The 18,826-nt window shown below is 36.9% G+C and overlaps 1 protein-coding gene across 3 annotated transcripts in view; it reads left to right on the top strand.

The window, feature by feature from the left end:
• Positions 1-17,523, top strand: part of LOC107856401 (probable plastidic glucose transporter 1) — a 31,378-nt gene extending 13,855 nt beyond the window's left edge. For all 3 annotated transcript variants that reach the window (XM_047415295.1, XM_047415294.1, XM_047415296.1), the window contains 7 exons: positions 13,671-13,764; positions 14,454-14,610; positions 15,960-16,106; positions 16,209-16,282; positions 16,671-16,759; positions 16,840-16,954; positions 17,082-17,523. In XM_047415295.1, the coding sequence (XP_047271251.1) occupies positions 13,671-13,764; positions 14,454-14,610; positions 15,960-16,106; positions 16,209-16,282; positions 16,671-16,759; positions 16,840-16,954; positions 17,082-17,285 (880 nt within the window). In that variant the 3' untranslated portion in view covers positions 17,286-17,523. The remainder of the gene's footprint in view (positions 1-13,670; positions 13,765-14,453; positions 14,611-15,959; positions 16,107-16,208; positions 16,283-16,670; positions 16,760-16,839; positions 16,955-17,081) is intronic.
• Positions 17,524-18,826: the final 1,303 nt, after the last annotated feature.

The raw sequence follows: 18,826 nt of genomic DNA, 5'->3' as shown, positions 1-18,826 counted from the left end.
CGTCAAAAATCTTGGCCCCTCAGACCAGCAAATAGAGACTTTTTCAACCTGGAACAACATCAATATCAGAAGGTGATGTTCTAGACAGATGTATAGTGGGAAAGTTTATGGATACAAGCCAAGATACTCCAAGTCTGAACGATCTAAGGAGATGGGTGAGCAGTGTTTGTAGTACTTCACATGGGCTTAATGTCTATCCATGAATGATTATCAGTTCCTTTTTGAACTCCCATCAAGAAAGGAAGCAGAGCACATAATCAATGGGGACTGGAGTTGGAAAAAATCCAAACTATCACTTGAATGGTGGTCGCCTACTGTGGGATGCCGGCCAGCAGATATAAAAAGAAGTTGGGTATGGATTTGCATTTATGCTCTCCCGCTGAAGTTGTGGTCGCAGAATACCTTCGAGCCGATCGGAGATATGTGGGGGGGCTGGATCGAAACAGAGGAAACTACCCTAAAAAACCACCTAAGGTGGGCTAGGGTTAAAGTGAAAGGAGACGGTTCTGAGGTGCCTAGGGAAGTAGAGATAGAAAGCGATGGTTTCATCTTCAAAATCCCGATCTTGTGTGAAGTTCCGGCAACGGTGAGAAGGAAAGAGAAGACTGGAGAAGAAAACATCGTAGTTCGTAGAACCACTGGTTAAAAGGGGGACCGTCTCAAGATCCGAGAAACCTAGTACAATCCTATCGGATTTTTCACTTTCAATATCTCTAGGGCACGTGGGCACAGCGACAGCTGGTGAGCAATTTAATACTTGCACACGTGAGAAGCACGGGGGAGGTTTAATGAATCAAAGGGCCAAGACTAAAGAAAGGTTAGTAGGCCTCTTTTCAGGAAAAAGTAAACTTGGGCCTGACCCAGCAGCCCATCTCGTTTTTAATAATATCCACGGTTCAAAGATGGAGGAAAGAATTACTGCTCTAACAACAGAGGATCTGGACAGCTGCGATCACCAATTCCAGGTAGAGTCTCATGCTGACCACCGAAAAACTTCGAAGGAAGGCTCGTACGCAGCAGCTGTTGGGAATCGTGGCGCCATGGAGTCAACAGACGACACAGAAATCTCTCTGTTGGTAGATATGCAAGGCAGAAATAAGGGGGAAGTCAAACTGGCGCGAGTTGAGGAACCAAGGAACCATGCAATTGCAATCTCGGAGGAAATTAGTTGGGTGGTAGAAGATGCAGAACCACTATGCATGCAAATGCAAGGTATGATTCCTGATAAAGAAAGAGAGGTGACTACTTGGGTTCAACAAAACCTACTCAAGTTGAGTAAATTGATCGGGGTGGACTTCCAGGGGCATAAAGAGGAGGCTATGGAATTGTTAAAGCAAATTGACAGTAGTAGACAAGCAAGAAAGGAGCAGGTGATTGAACTACAAAAGGACTAGCTTTAAAGGCACATAGGAACTTAAAAGCCTAGTGTCTTTTGATGTGAAATTCAAAGATAATAGCAAAAGGAGCAGGTGAAAGAGTTTGTCACTAGGTAACTCATGAATTTCAAACTAGTCTCATGGAATGTTAGGGGTCTCAATGGGAGGGATAAAAGAATATTGGTGAAGAGTTTGGCTTTGGAGTGGAGGGCAGATATAATCTGTCTCCGAGAAACCAAACTCGAGGGAGAGATAAAGGAGATGATAAGTCAGGTATGGGGAGGTATATGGGTGAGACATGCTCAACTTGAAGCCAGCGGTACTAGGGGCGGAATTGTTTTTATATGGGATAGCAGAACGTGGAAAGGAGACGTGCTAGAAGTTGGTGCTTACACTATCACATGTAAGTTTGAAGCAATTTTACAAGAGTTCTCATGTCACATAACAGAGGTGTATGCCCCAAATTGTGGTTTTGAAAGAAGGCTAGTATGGGATGAAATCAGTGCTATTAGGGGTCTAACAGAGGGAGCATGGGCTGTTTGTGGAGATTTTAACACATGTAGGTACCCCACAGAAAAAAAGAAATTGCAAAAGAATGTCCAGATTCATTACGGAATTCTCAGACCTTATAGAGGAATTGAAATTGATTGATCTTAATCTGGAAGGGGGTAGTTTCACATGGTTCAAAGGGGATAATCATCTGGCAGCTTCTAGGATTGATAGAATCCTTATTTCAGAGGAATGGGATGGCAAATTCAGCAATATCAAACAGATTGTACTACAAAGAATGGTTTCAGATCACAATCCAATAGCTTTGCAGTGTGGAGTTTGGACACATAACAAGTCCTACTTCAAAGTGGAGAAGTGGTGGCTAAGGACAGAAGGTTTCCGTGACAGAATAAGAAGTTGGTGGAACTCTTTTCAGACTTCAGGAAAACCTGACTATAGGCTGGCTTGCAAATTCAAAGCTCGTAAATCAAAGTTGAAAGAGTGGAGTAAAAGCTATCAAGGGAACCTTAGTGCTCAGAAAAGAAGTCCGCTGGCGCAACTATTGGAATGGGAAAACATTCTGGTAAACAGACCTCTGAGTGATGAGGAAAAAGTAAAGAAAGCTGATTTGTTTATGGAGTACGAGGAGCTGGTAAAGAACAAAGAGATATCCTGGAGGCAAAGATCAAGAACACAATGGCTAAAAGAAGGAGATAAAAATACCAAGTATTTTCACAAAATAGCTAATGCCCACAAGAGATATAACAACACAGATCAATTGATGATCCAAGGGGAAGTTACTGAAGATCAGACAAAAATCAGCTGGGAAATAATCAGCTTCTATCAAAACTTATACACAGAATCAGAGAGCTGGAGACCAGTCTATAATTTTGCGAACTGCCCTACCATCTCAGAGCAAGACAAATTGTATCTGCAATCAAATTTTGAAGAACAAGAGGTCCTACAATGCTTGAAGTGGTGCGCAAAAGACAAGGCCCCTGGGCCTGATGGTTTCACCATGGATTTCATTTTAAATTGCTGGGATATAATGAAGCATGACATAATGGAAGCCTTCAAGAATTTCCACGATCGTGAGATTTTTGAGAAGAGTTATAATGTCACCTTCATAGCTCTTATCCCAAAGAAGAAAGGAGTCAAAGAACTGAGAGACTTCAGACCCATCAGTCTGATAGAAAGTGTCTACAAACTATTTTCAAAGAAGGTGATAGATAAGCTGGTAGACTCTCAACAAATGACATTCATCAAGGGGAGACAAATAATGGATGCAGTTTTGGTGGCAAATGAAGCGGTGGACTCTAGAATCAAACAGAATAAATCTGGCATTTTGTGTAAGCTATACATAGAAAAGGCGTATGATCATGTCAATTGGGGTTTCCTTCTGGATGTCCTTCAGAGGATGGGTTTTGGAAGTAAATCTATAAACTGGATTAGGCAGTGTATTTCAACAGTGTGTTTTTCGGTCCTTATTAATGGATCCCCAATAGGTTTTTTTAAAGCTCAAAGAGGATTGAGACAAGGTGATCCCTTATCCCCTTTTCTATTTATTTTGGTAATGGAGGGTTTGAACAATATAGTGAAAAATGCTAAGCAGTTAGGTTGGATCAGTGGCTTTGAAATGGATAGAAGGGCAAACAATAGCATGGAAATAACGCACCTACAGTATGCGGATGACACATTGATTTTTTGTGATGCCAATGCTGACCAATTAAAGTATCTGAGGGTGATTTTAGTACTTTTTGAAAGTGTGTCGGGGCTTCACATTAATTGGAGAAAGAGTTCTATATACCCTATAAATAATGTTACTGATATGGAGTTCCTAACATTAATTCTGGGAGGTGAAGTTGGAGTTTTGCCTACTGTGTATTTAGGCATGCCTTTAGGGGCAAAATCAAAGTCCAAGGAAATTTGGAATGATGTTATAGAAAGGTGTGAGAAGAAACTATCTAGATGGAAGTCTCAATACTTGTCACTAGGAGGAAGAGTCACACTCATCAACTTAGTGTTAAGATGCCCTACCTTCCTACATGATGACCCTCTTCCCTATACCAGTTAGTGTTATCAAAAGACTTGACAGCATCAGGAAATCTTCTTTGTGGCAAGGGAGCAAAGAAAAGAATGGTTTTCATCTAGTCAAATGGAAGGCTACAACAGCAAGCCGAAAGAAGGAAGGTCTGGGAATCAGGGACCTGAAAATGCAAAGCAAGGCTTTAAAACTTAAATGGCTTTGGAGATACACAAAGGAATACCAAATGCTATAGAGAAGAGCCATCAATGGTAAATATGGGGAGGACAGGTGGATGATTAAGGAGACAAACACTCCGTATGGAGTAAGTCTATGGATCAGAACACTATGGCTTTTGCTGAAAACCAAGTGCTTCTTAAAAATTGCAGATGGGAACAAAACTAACTTTTGGGCGGATGTTTGGCTAGGTATTGAGAGCCTAAAAGAGAAGTTTCCACATATCTACAACATAGCGCTTTACCAACATAGAACAGTGGCAGACCAACGGTCAAATGAGGGTTGGGATATCACTTTTAGAAGAATGCCAAATGATTGGGAAGTGAGTAGGGTGACCTTTTTTATCACCTTCCTGGAGACTTGAAAAGACTTACAAGAAGGAGTTAACAAACTATGGTGGAATAGTCATAGCAGCGGGAACTACAAGGTGAACATAGCCTACGAAGATCTGAATACTAGCAGCCACCAGATTGAAGATTGGCCTTGGAAACATATTTGGAAGCCAAAGACCCCTTTAAAGGTTTCTTGTTTTGTATGGCTTTTGACTAGAGAAGCTGTCCTTACTCAAGAAAATTTGATGAAAAGAGGAATAATAATGTGCCCTAGATGTTGTCTATGTGGAGAAATATCTGAGAAGTTAAACATTGGTTTCTCCATTGCAAAGTGACAAGTCAAGTATGGAGGATTTTTTTGGCGCTCAAAGGGATCACCTGGACAATGCCAGGAAACATTGCAACAACCTTGGCAAGCTGGGAAGAAGCAGTGGAGGAGACTAGAGGCAAAAAAAGATGGAGCATTATGCCAGCATGCATATGGTGGTCAATTTGGAAAGAAAGGAACTCTAGGTGCTTTCAGAATAGGGAGCAGTACAGTTCAGCAGATAAAAATGAATTGTATTCTGCTTTTTTGTTTTTGGTGTAGACTATCCTACTCAATAGAAACCGTAGAAATTCTGGATGTACTAGACTCCATTTAGTGGTGTAGAATAGCTGCAGGTTATGTGAGTTTTTTTTCGATGTAAATAGGGGATGCCCTCAAATTACTGTGTATTTGTGAATCTTAAAGTGTAATATACAAGTTATCAGTTTCAAAAAAAAAAAATATGCCTAGCTTATGAGAGATATAATGTGGAAGTATTTGCATGTATTTTGTAGATTGGATGTGATTTGATCTTTCATTCAAGCAATTAGAGTGCTAGACTGCTTTCTTCAAGATGAACAATATTTTGATGGTGTTTGGATTGGCTTTTAAAAAGTAGCTTATAAGCTAAAAGCTAAAAAATCATGAGTTGGGAATGCCCAACTTTTGACTTTTGGCTTATTTTTACACTTTTTGGCCTAAAAGTGAGTGCTTGAAAAAGCATTTTTTACTTTCTCAAACACCACCAAAACTAAACAAAATGCTTAAAAGCCAAAAACACTTAAAAATAAGTCAATCCAAATTTACACATTTAAGTAAGTAATTAAATATTAGAAACCTATTGAAGTATGGCAAAGATAATAAAAAGAATTTGACATAAAGCATACAAAAACTTATCTTTTATTCAAGAGTTGCACAACTCTCTACATCTTTGCCTCTTCAGTAATCAAGATACAAAATTTAACTTTATAAAGTAAATGAGAGTAAAACAAGCAACAGCAACAACAACAGTCCCAGTGTATTTCCACAGTGAGGTTTGGGGAGGGTAAGATGTACGCAGTCCATACCACTACCTCCGCAGAAGTAGAGAGGCAGAGTAAAACAAGCCAACTTAAATAAAGTAAATTTTGAAATCTTACAAGTTTAAGACATCAACAAAAAGACGTGTTCAAAAAGACTTATACACACTCCAAGTCATGTTAGACGTGTTCAAAAGACTTAACATAGAATTAAGTCACGTTCAAAAAAAGATTTATACACACTTTAAGTCATGTTCAAAAGGACATAATAGAGAGTTTGGTCATACTAAAATTAGCTTTCTTCTTCAATATCTTCAACTTCCTCCAAATCTTCAAATTCTTCTCCAAAGACCATTGCTTCTAATTGAGGTTCATCTATTGATAGCTCAAGTAAACCATTAGAAGTCTTGCGATCTTCATCTATCGATAGATCAAGTAAACCACCAGAAGTCTTATCAATATCAAAGAAATAATCTCCATCAAGAACGACATGAAAACGAATAGAAATATTAGGATATTTCAAAGGAAAAAAAACTTATCATTCAATAAATTGTACACATACCCAAATCCCGATAATTGCTCAGGCCACTTGTAAATTATTTTCTTCCGAGAGAGCAAACGTATATTATAATGTACAAATACCAAGTCTTTGGCTCTTGAAGTTGCTAATTTGCTTATGATATTGTGAATCATAGAATAAGTGCTCCAATTTCTTTCACAACAACAAAGAAGAAGCCTGTTGTGTAAGCAATTTGGGAGCCAAATTTTACAAAGGTGGAGCCGAAACACCATGATTCGCCCACCACGAAAGAGGTTCCTCGTACATCATAACTTCACCAAAATAATTACTTCCACTACAAAGTGCTCCATTATTCCAAAAGAACTTGTTTCATTTCATTTGAATTTTTAAAATATCTTTGGAAGCATTTTACCTTATTCAGAGAGATCTCACTATCTTCATTCGGCTTGCCTTTGAATTCCATTTTCACCCTTTAAGCCATGTTTCATGATAGTATTTTGGAACCAAAGAATGTGTCATACTATGCAATGGAGTATTACTTTTGTTTCACCTAGCTACAAGAATTTCTTGAATTGTATCAAACAAATCCAGTTAATTGGTAAGGAGATCCTTCCCTCATGCTTAAAAAAAAATTTCTTCACTTTCTTGATCATTATATTCACATGTCATACAACAACATACCCGGCATACTCTCACAAAGTGGGGCAAATAAGGTTAAACTTTAGACAATCAAAATTGGCACTTCTAAGCATGGATATAATTGGTTCCATATACTTAAAAGAAGTCCATATTATCCCACCATTCATTATCCGTTATAAGAGATTTGATTTTATGTGTTTTGGCTTCAATTCCCTTGTCTTTCGTATAGTGCTTCTATTCATTGTCTGTCACCATTTTCTCTAAAACCGATTTCACTTTATGAACACAAGTAGTCGTCATAACATATAATAGTTTAAAACACAAGGGAGTGAAGGGAATTGAATCCATAATATGTGAAATTTAATCTCTTATAATGGAAGATGAATGGTGGGATAAAGTTGACATCTTTTAAAGTTTACGCAACTAATTGTATCCCTACTTAGAAGGGTTGATTTTGATTGTCCAAAATTACACCTTATTTATGGCACGTGGGATAATGATTGAGAAAACGAAAATTATTTTGAGCATGAGGGGAAGGATCTCCTTAGTGGTCCATTAGATTTCTTTGATACAATTCAAGGAATTCTTGTGGCTTGGTGGAACAAAAGTAATATCTCGTTGCACTCTATGGCACATTCTTTAGTTCCAAATTACTATCATAAAACGTGGCTCAAAGGAGAAACGAGAATTTGAAGACGGTGAGATTTCTCTAAATAATAAAGTAAAAATGCTTCCAAAGATATTTTAAAAATCCAAATGACATGAAACAAGTTCCTTTGAAATATGGAGCATTTTGTAGTGGAAGAATTATTTGGGTGAGGCTATGATGTTTAAGAGACCTCTTTCTTGGTGGGCAATTCATGGCGTTTCGGCTCCACATGCAAAATTTGGGCTCCAAATTGCTTTTCAACAGGTTTCTTTCTCTTGTTGTGAAAGAAATCGGAACATTTATTTTATGATTCACAATATCATAAACAAATTCGCAACTTCAAGAGACGAAGATTTGGTACTTGTACGTTATAATATACCATTGCTCTTTCACAAGAAAGAAAAATATACTAGTGGTCCGAACAAGTATTGGAATTTGAGTATGTGTATAATATATTGTATAATAAGTTTTTTCCCTTTGAAACGTTCTAATATTTCTATTCAATTTCACATTGTCTAGGTAGAGATTATTTTGATATTGATGAGACTTCTAATGGTTTACTTGAGTTGAACCTCAATTAGACTTGTTGGTTTTTGAAGAAAACATTGAGGATTTGGAGGAAGTTGAAGGTATTGAAGAATAAAACTAACTTGGATATGACTTGATACGTCTTTTTTAACATGACTTGAAGTGTGTACAAGTCTTTTTGAACTTGACTTTGTCTTATGTATAAGTCTTTTAGAATGTCTCTCTGTTGATGTCTTAAACTTATATGTTTTCAAATTTTTCTTCATTTAAGTTGACTTATTCTATAATCTAGGCATATTCTTATAGCTTTACTCTTAGAACTTTGAATTTTTTTTCCCGAATCCCTATATCTGTACCTACAAATCTTAAAATTTTGATCATGCTAAAAAGTTAGAGTGCTTCCATACCTCAATTAACACAAAGCGTTCATTTTCTGGAGTTTCTGCTGGTAGAACCAAAACATCCTCCTAACTGAACTTTTGCTCATTTGTTTTCATTAAGATTAAGACGTCTGAATCTGAATGCTTAAGACTGTTTTTCAACGTCTGAATGTGCATAATATTTATTTGTGTAACATAAAAATATTCAATTTAACTAAAAATATTAAAATGTATAAATTTAATAAAGTAAAATCATTATTTAATAAAAAACTAAAACATTTATGTTAGTTAGCGATGATGGAAATGGTTTATAGCGATGGTGGTGGTAATGGTTGGTGTTAGTGGCTAGTAATGTTCGTGGTGATGGTGGAGGTGGTTTGTATTATAGTTACTGGTGTGATGATGACGGTTGGTAGTGGTTGTTATGATGGTGAAGTTGCTTGATGTTAGTAGTTGCCAGTGTTGATGGTGGTAGTAAAAGAATGTGTATTGATTGATGTTGTGTAGGTGGTTGGTAGAAAAGATTGATTGCAGTGGTAGTATATAACGCCCCGGGATGTCACACAGTGCCTAGGGCTACGAATAGCCCCAAGCGAACCCTTGATATCTGTATGGTGTGGAACTCTTATGGAAGGTGGACTAACTCATACATATAAATACGGGAAGAAACAACTTAAAATCTTATTCTCAACTTGAAATTTGAAATCTCAAATAAACTCTTTAAACTGAAAGATACGTAGTCTGACAAGCCTCTACTACTAACTAAAGTGCCACTGGGACAGACCCTAGCTGACCTGAATATAAACTGAAATCAAATAAGTAAAGTAATGTTCATAAGTGATTAAGAGTCTGATAAGTTGTGTCCTTGGACTATGAGGACTCACCAAATATCGGGATGCAGGAAGTGATGCCCGTGATCAATCGTGCTACTCGAAACGAGCACCAGAACCTACATTATAATACAATGTAGCACATAGACATATATGTGTGGGTCAGTACTTTGGAATATACTGAGTATATGGGGGCGAATGCATAAGTAAAACAAGAACTGAATGTATTCGCATATCATGCATGATAAGTGTAAAGGACTCACCTTGGGCATGAATAAAACTGAAAACTATATGATCATAGAACATGAATAACAAAACATACTGAATAAGCTTAGTGAGTCATTACACTTAGTTTATGAAATCTTTACTTTTAATCTTTATCTTTACTTTTAGTCTTTCTTGTGGGAGATTCTTCTAACCGACATAAACCATATGAGCTATCATGGAGTCCAACGTCTTACCCATGTTGGGGAGAGCTGTCCTACCCTTGCCATCGGAATAGAACCTTAACTTAAGTGATCACTATACTTCATCCATATTGGGAAAAGTAAACACTTGCTGACGAGGTCTCATAAACTTAGCTCATAGTTTCCAGGAATTTAGGATATGCTCATCCACATTCCTTTCTCGGTGCTAAATACTACTCCCAAAATTACATGTATAGGCTCATACTTAAGAAATCCACCTTAAAATAACATAAGGGCTTATAGACTGAAAAACCAATCATGCTTCTCTTTACTTTAATCATAATCAGAAGGAATACTTGTGGATTTCATGTCTTATATTATATCAAAAGATCAAACTAAACTTTAAACATACTATATTACATGTAACTGAAGCTTAAAACTTAGGTTTCTTGTAAACTCAGTGCTTATGCTTAAGCCTTGAAAAATCATACTTATCTTTCATTAAGCTTATGACAAAGTATGAGACACAATACTTACATTGTAAATCTTTTATCAAAATTTCAAGTCAACTAATGAAATTCAAGTCACAATAGAAATCTTGCAAGTTAAAGCATGAATAGACAAAAACTCATATGCACTTAAATCCTCCAACCACATGATAATGTTATGCTTCAAAATATGAGAACTTGGGTATGAACCCCAACTAAAACATGTAAATTCAACTTTAAAGATCAAGTTTTTCAAACACAAGGATGAAAGAGTATCCTTGTTCAAAACCCCACGTACTGGGATTTACTTGACTTATGAAGAGAACCTGAACTTGGAGACTTGAGAGATGTCTTTTTGGGTGAAAACCCTAGTCTTGATGTTCTTGAGGATGGGAGGAGAAAGAGTTGTTAATCGATTGAAAGTAGGGGAAAATAACGCCTTTTCTTAGGTTATAAGTCGTGGATTGGAAGTTTTAAGAGGGGAAAAGACCAAAAGGCCCTTTAACTGAACTTATAGAAACTTGAACATCGGTCATCACGAGTCATCTCACGACTCGTAACATCTGGTTACGAGTTGACCTAGTGGCTCACAACCTTGGCAGAAACAAAGATAGTATGCACTGGTCTAGATACGAGTCTTACCCTACGACTTGTAACATGTCACTACGACTTGTAGCAACCTCTCGTAACCTGGATAGAAACTTAGAGGAACTACCCTGCTGGTCTTACGACTCTCCTTATACGACTCGTAACATTAAGTGACGACTCCTAGGGTCGAGTCGTCGTGTGACCAGAAACTTTAGGCCTTTCCACTGAGCTGGTCACGACTGGACTATACGACTCGTGATGAGTCTTCACGACTTGAGGAATGAGTCGTAGGTTCCACAGTGACCTTGAAAGCACAGGGTATTACATAGTAGTGATCGATAGTGGTGGTTGAGGTGGTAGCGGTAGTAGAGATTGATTGCAGTGGTAGTAGTGACCGATAGTGGTGGTTGAGGTGGTGGTGGTAACAGTAGATATAGTTTTAATGATGGAGGTGGTAAGAACGGTACCGATTGATAGTAGTGGTTGGTAGTGGTGGCGGCTGGTGGTTTCCGATGGTAATAGTGATGACTGGTGATGCAAAAGAAGAAGGAAAGAATTCAAAAATTCTCGTAAGGAATATCTGAGGAAATAGCCAAGTATATAAAGCCAACAAGTTGAGTTAAATAAAGAGGAAAGCTCAAAAGTTGCAACCTTTCTGGTGGGTGTTTACAAAAAATGGCTTTAGTAGTTGTTTACAAAAAAACTAACGGGAAAAATAAAATGCTGTTGTTGTTGTTGTAACATACCAGTGTAATCTCAAATGTGGAGTCTAAGAAGGGTGGTGTGTGCATAACCTTACCTTAATTTGTGAATGTAAAAAGGTTGTTTTTGATAGATCTTCGCGAAAAATAAAATAGAAGAAAAACTAAATGATTGCTACAAAAATGGGCAAAATAATATTAATATTAAACTATTTGTTTAATCAATCAGAGCATTTGATCGATGCCTAAACCAAGCAATGGTGCAAGGGCATGCCATCTTCCTAACCCTTTAAGCTAGAGTGTAAGTTTTTTGTCTTTGAACTTAACAAATGGTTGTTTTTCTTCCAATATATGAGATAATTCCTTTGAATAAGGAATCATTTCAAATATTTTTGTTTTCCTCCAATTACCATTCACAGCACACACACAAAAATCGCAATAAGATTATCAAGGGGAATGAGACTCTGGCCGAGGACAAGTCATCATAACAGTAACTCTACCTAGGAGACTAGAGATCCCAAGATTCAAATTCAAAGTTATACATGACAGTTCAACTTTGTCAAATAAAATTTTGGTCCATTCTCAGTGAGACAATGTTTCATTATGTGGATAAGGCGCTAAGGCTTTGTAATGGTTTCGAAGTTTGATATGGGAGTATCAAATAATATATCTATGAGATTGCACATTTAGGAATCACCTATGTAAGTGTGAATGTTAGCCGCTTCAAGGAGAATATTGTAAGGCTAATTGCGAATCACATAGTTTTTCATGCATGTTTTCATTGTATAGTCATTCCCGTTCATGTGGGGGATTGTATGTATGGTGTGAATTGGAAATGGAGGAAAAGGAAATATTTGAAAAGATTCCTGTGAAGGAACTTTGTCTCATATTGGAAGAGGAACAAGCATTTGTTGGGTTTAAATACAAAGAACTTCCACTTTAGCTTAACGAGTTGGGAAGATGGCACGCTCTCACATTATCGCTCGCCCAGCTTCCGTGAAATGATCTGATCGATGGATTATTTTTTGGACCAACAAATAGTTCAATATTTTATATTAATAGTTTCCTACCCGTTTTTCTATTGGTCATTTTATTTTTCCCGTTAGTTTTTCACTAACAGCCGCTAAGTTGTTTTTCGCAAACAACTACCAGAAAGGTTGCAACTTTTGAGTTGCACCTCTTCGTTTGACTCAAACTGTTGGCTATAAATACTTGGCCATTTCGTCAAATTTTCCTTACGAAAATTTCTGAATGCTCTCCTTCTTCGGCATTACTTTCAAATAGAAGTAAGTATTAACTATTATTTGTTGTCTCTGATCACTGATGTTTGAAGTGCTGCTACAGCAATGAAGATAAATCTGTTCTATCCTGAGAGGAAATAATCCTAAACCTCAGGGACTGTGAGGAGATAAAGTTCCTGAAGAACACACTGTGATATCAGCGGGTTCAATTTTTTTCTTCTTCTTTTCTGTTTCTATTTTACAGTTAGGATTATTTTGGGATATAGTAAGATACAGTTAAAAGACTTGTTTCAATCAAGTTGAGGTGTTTGAATGAAACCCCATAGAATAGAAGGGCCAGGATGTCAAATCAATGCAAGTATGAGTCTTTATTAAGCTATTCAACCTCTTATTTTATACAGAATTGCATGTGGAGTAAAGAATACATGTATCATCAATTTAGCAATATGCCGACTATAGTATCTAAAGACAAAAATGTCCTTAACTAGGGAATCCCTACAACAGTCCATGTAATTATTACTTGTTTCATAAAAGTTCACATATTGTTATTCACCTCATGAAAATTTGTTCACTGTATACAAGCCTTACGTTACAAACCAAGCATAATCAGACTGGACCAATTAACCCCTTAGATTCTTGTCCTTCTAATGGTTTTTTACCAGTGATATGCAAGATATAATGCAACAAGCATAGAAATTCATGCTTCACATGCTATTTAGAGGAGGCAGAATCTTTAGTAGACATGCTAGGTTCATTGTAAACTTAGATGGACATATTTGGGATGTTGTTTTCTTGTAATATGGCCTGCACTGCCTTAGTGCTGTTTCTCATTTATATTAATGTACCTGTTACCATTCTCCCCAAAAAAAGAAATTCATGTTTCACGTGTTGGATGCTTTGATCCAAACATTGGCAGGTGGAGGACAATGCTTTATATTGCTAGTGTTCCAGGATTTATTCTTGCTCTTGGTATGCAATTTTGCGTTGAGAGCCCTCGCTGGCTATGCAAGGTAACCATTTTTATTCATGGCATCTTTGTATTAAGAGTCCGTTCGGAATTGTTGTTAGAAAACTACTTATTTTAGAAGCACCTTTATAAAATAGTTTTCCTGAAAAATGCTTCCGAAAAAAAGCAATTTGTGTTCTGTAAGTTCATTTGTAAAGTGTTTTTGATAAACAGATTGTGTTTGCATAATCTTTTTCAAGAAGTTTTTTTGAGAGGCAAATAACAAAAAAGGACATGTATCAATAGACTTTTACTATTAAAATCATTTTACAGAGAAATTTATTGTAAATATCTATTATAATAGTTTTAAAAATTTATTTTTATTTAATCAAAATGTACTTGCTATAAATTTTAATCAATATTTATGTACATACATACATTAAAAATATTAAATAATGAAGTATAAAATCTTATTATCAAACTTTAATCAAAAGATATGCCAATTAATTAATAAGGGATGTGTGTGTGATAGGGATATTTTTGTCATGAAAAAAATAATTTTCTGCTTCTGCTTTTTGAGAAAAGCAGAAATATTATGCTTCTTCCCAAAAGCAAAAAAACTACTTCTGCTTCTTTTTCAAAAGCACTTTTGCATGTTTACCAAACACCATCTTTTCAAAAAAAAGTGTTTTTAAAAAAAAAAGTGCAATCCCAAATAGACACTAACTCCTGTTGCTATCTACTGCTGCATAGGCTGGGAGACTCGATGAGGCAAAAAATGTCATAGAAAACTTATGGGGTTCATCAGAAGTAGATAAAGCTATCAAAGAATTTGCGTCTGTCATAAAGAATGATGGGGGTGACTTGGACAGCAGTTGGCTGGAACTCCTAGAGGAACCACACTCTAGAGGTTGTATGAAGGTGGTCTGTTTGTTAATACATGATCCTTTATTAGGTTTAAAGTGGTTGTTTAGATTTCATATATTAAGTTATTTCATGTGCTTATTTTGATCCATTCAAGTGCTTAAAATCCCCATACATTACAATTCAATTTCTTTCTTTGTTTGATTCAACGTAGATGGATTTGACTTTGATGATTGTCACTTAGCTTCTTACGTTTTGTATGCTGGGCGTTTGAGGGGAATATCATGAAAAATATGCGTAAATTTAAAACTGCACATTTCTGGGATAGTGTTATGAGTCTTCTGCTGTAGTGTATATCTGGAGCTCTGTGGGATTGCTCTTAATGTGAGTTAGCTGCCAACGTTTAACAGCTGCCTCCACTTTGTAGAGCTGAACACTTCGAATATTTTTAAAGATGACTTTTGGCATTTAATTGGATTATCATTTGCCCAACTTATGAAAGTTGTAATGTTCTTTGCTTGTTTCCCAAGACAAGCCATTACAAATCTTTGGTTACTCTATTACGACTACGATGGATGTGCGAGTGTACTAAGAAAGATAGGATTAGAAATGAGGTTATTCGAGATCGGGTGGGAGTGAGTTCGGTGGAAGCCAAGATGCGGGAAACGAGGTTGAGATGGTTCAGACATGTGACGAGGAGGTGCACAAATGCCTCAGTGCAAAGGTGTGAGAGGTTGGCTAGGGATGGACTCAGGCGAAGTAGAGGTAGACCGAAGAAATATTAGAGGGGGGTGATTAGACATGACATGGAGCAACTTCAACTTACTGAGGACATGACCCTAGATAGGAAGGTGTGAAGGACGCGAATTAGGGTAGAAGCATAGTAGGAAGGAGTGTGTCATTGGTAGTAGAGAGGACTTTGTTTTGTTATCCGTGCTAGTAGCTATTATACTAGTATTGTTTCAGAGTGTGTTATCGTTTGTCGAGTTATTTGGTGAGTCTTGTTTATGTTATTTTTGCATGTGGTAATTCCTATTGTTTCTTGTTCCATTAATATTTCTTTTCTAGACTGTTCTATCTTGAGCTGGGGTCCTATCAGCAGCAACCTCTCTATCTCACCTCTGTGGTAGTGGTATGGACTGTGTACACTTACCCTCCCCATACCCCACTTGGTGGGAATATGTTGGGTATGCTGCTGCTGTTGTTACATGTTTGGCTGGCCCACGATTAATATTTTCTGCTGTTGTCTTAAAAGCTTTTTCCTTTATGGCATGCTAGATACTCACACTTCTTGGTGTAAAATGTGCCATAATTTGCTGAGTGCGGATGTTGTACGAGCATGCACATAAAAATGTCAATCGTTCAATTAGGCTTCAACTTGTTCTTTTTCTGCAGTTGCTACCATTGGAGGTGCCTTGTTTGTACTTCAACAGTTTGCTGGTATAAATGGAGTTCTCTACTTTTCATCCTTGACTTTCAAGGATGTTGGAATCTCAAGCAGCGCTTTAGCAAGCTTATATGTGGGACTAACCAACTTTGCAGGTATGTATATGGGTCAAAGGACTTGAGATGCACTTTGCATCACCTGCTTAATTGCACCTCGTTCCAAGATGATGTTTAGTTGTTGTTATGTGCTTGTTGCAGGTGCACTATGTGCTTTATACTTGATGGATAAGCAGGGAAGGCAGAGGCTTCTAATTGGAAGCTACGCTGGGATGGTGAGTTAAAAAGTGTTTCTCTCTCCTAAAGTAGAAGTTTAACATAAATTGTTCATTGCAATTGTTATATCTCTTAGATCTATATGCATCAAGTTCTTTTAGGAGAAGTATTTAAGGGACTTGGAATTTATCTTGCTTGTCCTCATGTTTTGAGACACTCGGTATGATCGAGTGTGTATCATGTTAAGGATTAAGAATCTTGTTATGCATGGTGAAATAGCTAGGTGACTGAAAGATAAATCTCCCTGAAGGGGAATCTTTCTTGGTTCCCAATTTCTTCCTGTCACCCCATCTGGTGCAATAACATAGAAAAGGGAAGAAGAAAATAGAACGTTTGGAGGTTATTTTTTAAATAGTCCACTCATTTCCATTGATCTGTCGTTTGCAGGCTTTGTCAATGTTTCTGATTGTATATGCTATCATCTTTCCAATGGACGGGGAAATAAGCAACAACTTATCAATACTGGGGACAATCTTGTATGCGTCCATACAAAAAATGCTCAAAAGATACTACTTGAATTTCCCTGTTCTCTCTTTAATGTTTCACTCTGATCTAGGTATATATTCACCTTTGCTGTTGGAGCTGGGCCAGTAACTGGTCTGATAATACCAGAGCTCAGCAGCAGCAGAACTCGGGGGAAGATAATGGGCTTTAGTTTCTGCGTTCATTGGGTATGTATCAAGATCATGTATTGTCATTTTAATGCTTGAAACCAATTAGCTTCAATGTATAAGTATTTTGATCGTGTGAACGAAATACTTTTCTATTGATCTGGACTTGTTGATGGTAAATGAACAGGTTTTCAACTTCTTGGTGGGTCTGTTTTTTCTGGAACTTGTTGAGAAATTTGGTGTTGCTCCAGTTTATGGAAGCTTTGGTGCTGTTTCGTTGTTGGCAGCAGCCTTTGCTTACTTCTTTATCGTTGAAACTAAAGGCCGGTCTCTTGAAGAGATTGAAATGTCCCTCAATCCCAAATTTCAGGGCAAACGTAGTTCAGAATAATCTGATCTCATGCTGAAGAAAGATTGGAGATTTTGGAGAAACTGCAGCGGCTTGTGGAACAAAGAAGCCGAGCAACTTTGTGTATTACACACTATTCTGTGAGCGATGTTATCTCGTTTTATACTAATAGTCAAAGTAACATCGTAAATGATATTATAATATCATTCTTATATTATGTTTGTTCTGCAAACTGAAAGGGTCTTTGTTATTGAACCTTCACCCGTTAGGGGATTATTGATGTGCCTGGTCTAGTGTCACTTCCACTATTGTTAGCTTCCCCATAAATTGAGTGCACCATTTTCAGCTTCAAAGAAAGAGATTATATTTGCCCCAGAAGCCCTGCCTACGTCACCATTTAATATTGTTTTGGCCCATATTTGCCAAACCATAGGGCACTAGGCCCAAAGTTAGTTGGATCACTTAGCTACGCTTTATGATTAGAAAAAGGAGCACCGTGAATTTGAACTAAATGAGCATTTCTTGAAGGGATAATTTATGTAAGAATGGGAAAGGAAAATAGCTTTAGTGGATGAAATGGTGCGATCTTTTCCATTTATTTCTAAGTTGGAGTAATGCACTACTGGAAACTTTCACTCACAAGCAAAATATGTCTTCCTCGACTAACAATGTTTAGAGAAGAAAAAAGGAAAAAATTAAAGATATTTTCATGATGGAATTGAAAGTTGAGACTTAGCTGTTCTAGTATTTAAAATTTTATCAACAAACTTTCATAAATGTGGGGTGTACGTGACAAGTCTGTTGACAATTGAGTTAAATATGATCAGATAGTATGATGAAGAGATAATACCCAATTATCCTTTTGAATTATACCCAAAAAGGTTATGATACACCTCAATTTAAAGGGGGTTTTATTATCCCTGAACTAATTAAAAGTGTAATTTTGACACCCTTAATATCTATGTGGCACATACATGGCACAACACACTAAAATGTCCATGTAGGCACACGTGTGTGTCATGCATGTGCCACGTAGGCATTAAGGGTGTCAAAATTATACTTTTAATTTGTTCAAGGGGTAATAAGACCCCTTTAAGTTGAGGTGTGTCATAGCCTTTTGGGGTATAGTTCATGGGGTAATCGGATATTTTCTCTATAATGAATGATAAAGTTAGCCACTAAATGAAATTTGAAGGTTAACTTTGATCCTTTTCCCTATTATTACAAATTATGTCTAAAAGTTGTACACTATTTTTCCCCCTTATGTCAAGACCACTAAAATTGAAGTTTTTTTTTTTAAAAAAAAAAGGAATTTGCAGTGAAATTTCTTTTAGGTGGTGGGGTCAATAATATCTCCCTCAATAAGATGATTTGATTTCAGAGTTTGTTACTTCATTTATCGTCCTTGTTTAACTTTTTTTTTGTCTTCTCCTTGATAGTCTTACTATTTAGTTGAATACAGAATTTGTACCTTCTTGTTTCTTATGACTATACTTGGTAGTACGTCTTTACAGAAACTTGGTAGTACTTAACTAAACTATCTCATCCAATATATTCCACCCAAAGAAAATCCAAAAATGAAT

The sequence above is a fragment of the Capsicum annuum genome, chromosome 7 (genome assembly GCF_002878395.1).
Source record: "Capsicum annuum cultivar UCD-10X-F1 chromosome 7, UCD10Xv1.1, whole genome shotgun sequence".
Taxonomy (NCBI): Eukaryota; Viridiplantae; Streptophyta; class Magnoliopsida; order Solanales; family Solanaceae; genus Capsicum; species Capsicum annuum.
Note: the sequence above shows the minus strand (reverse complement) of the source record. Positions and strands in the feature narration are given on the sequence as shown.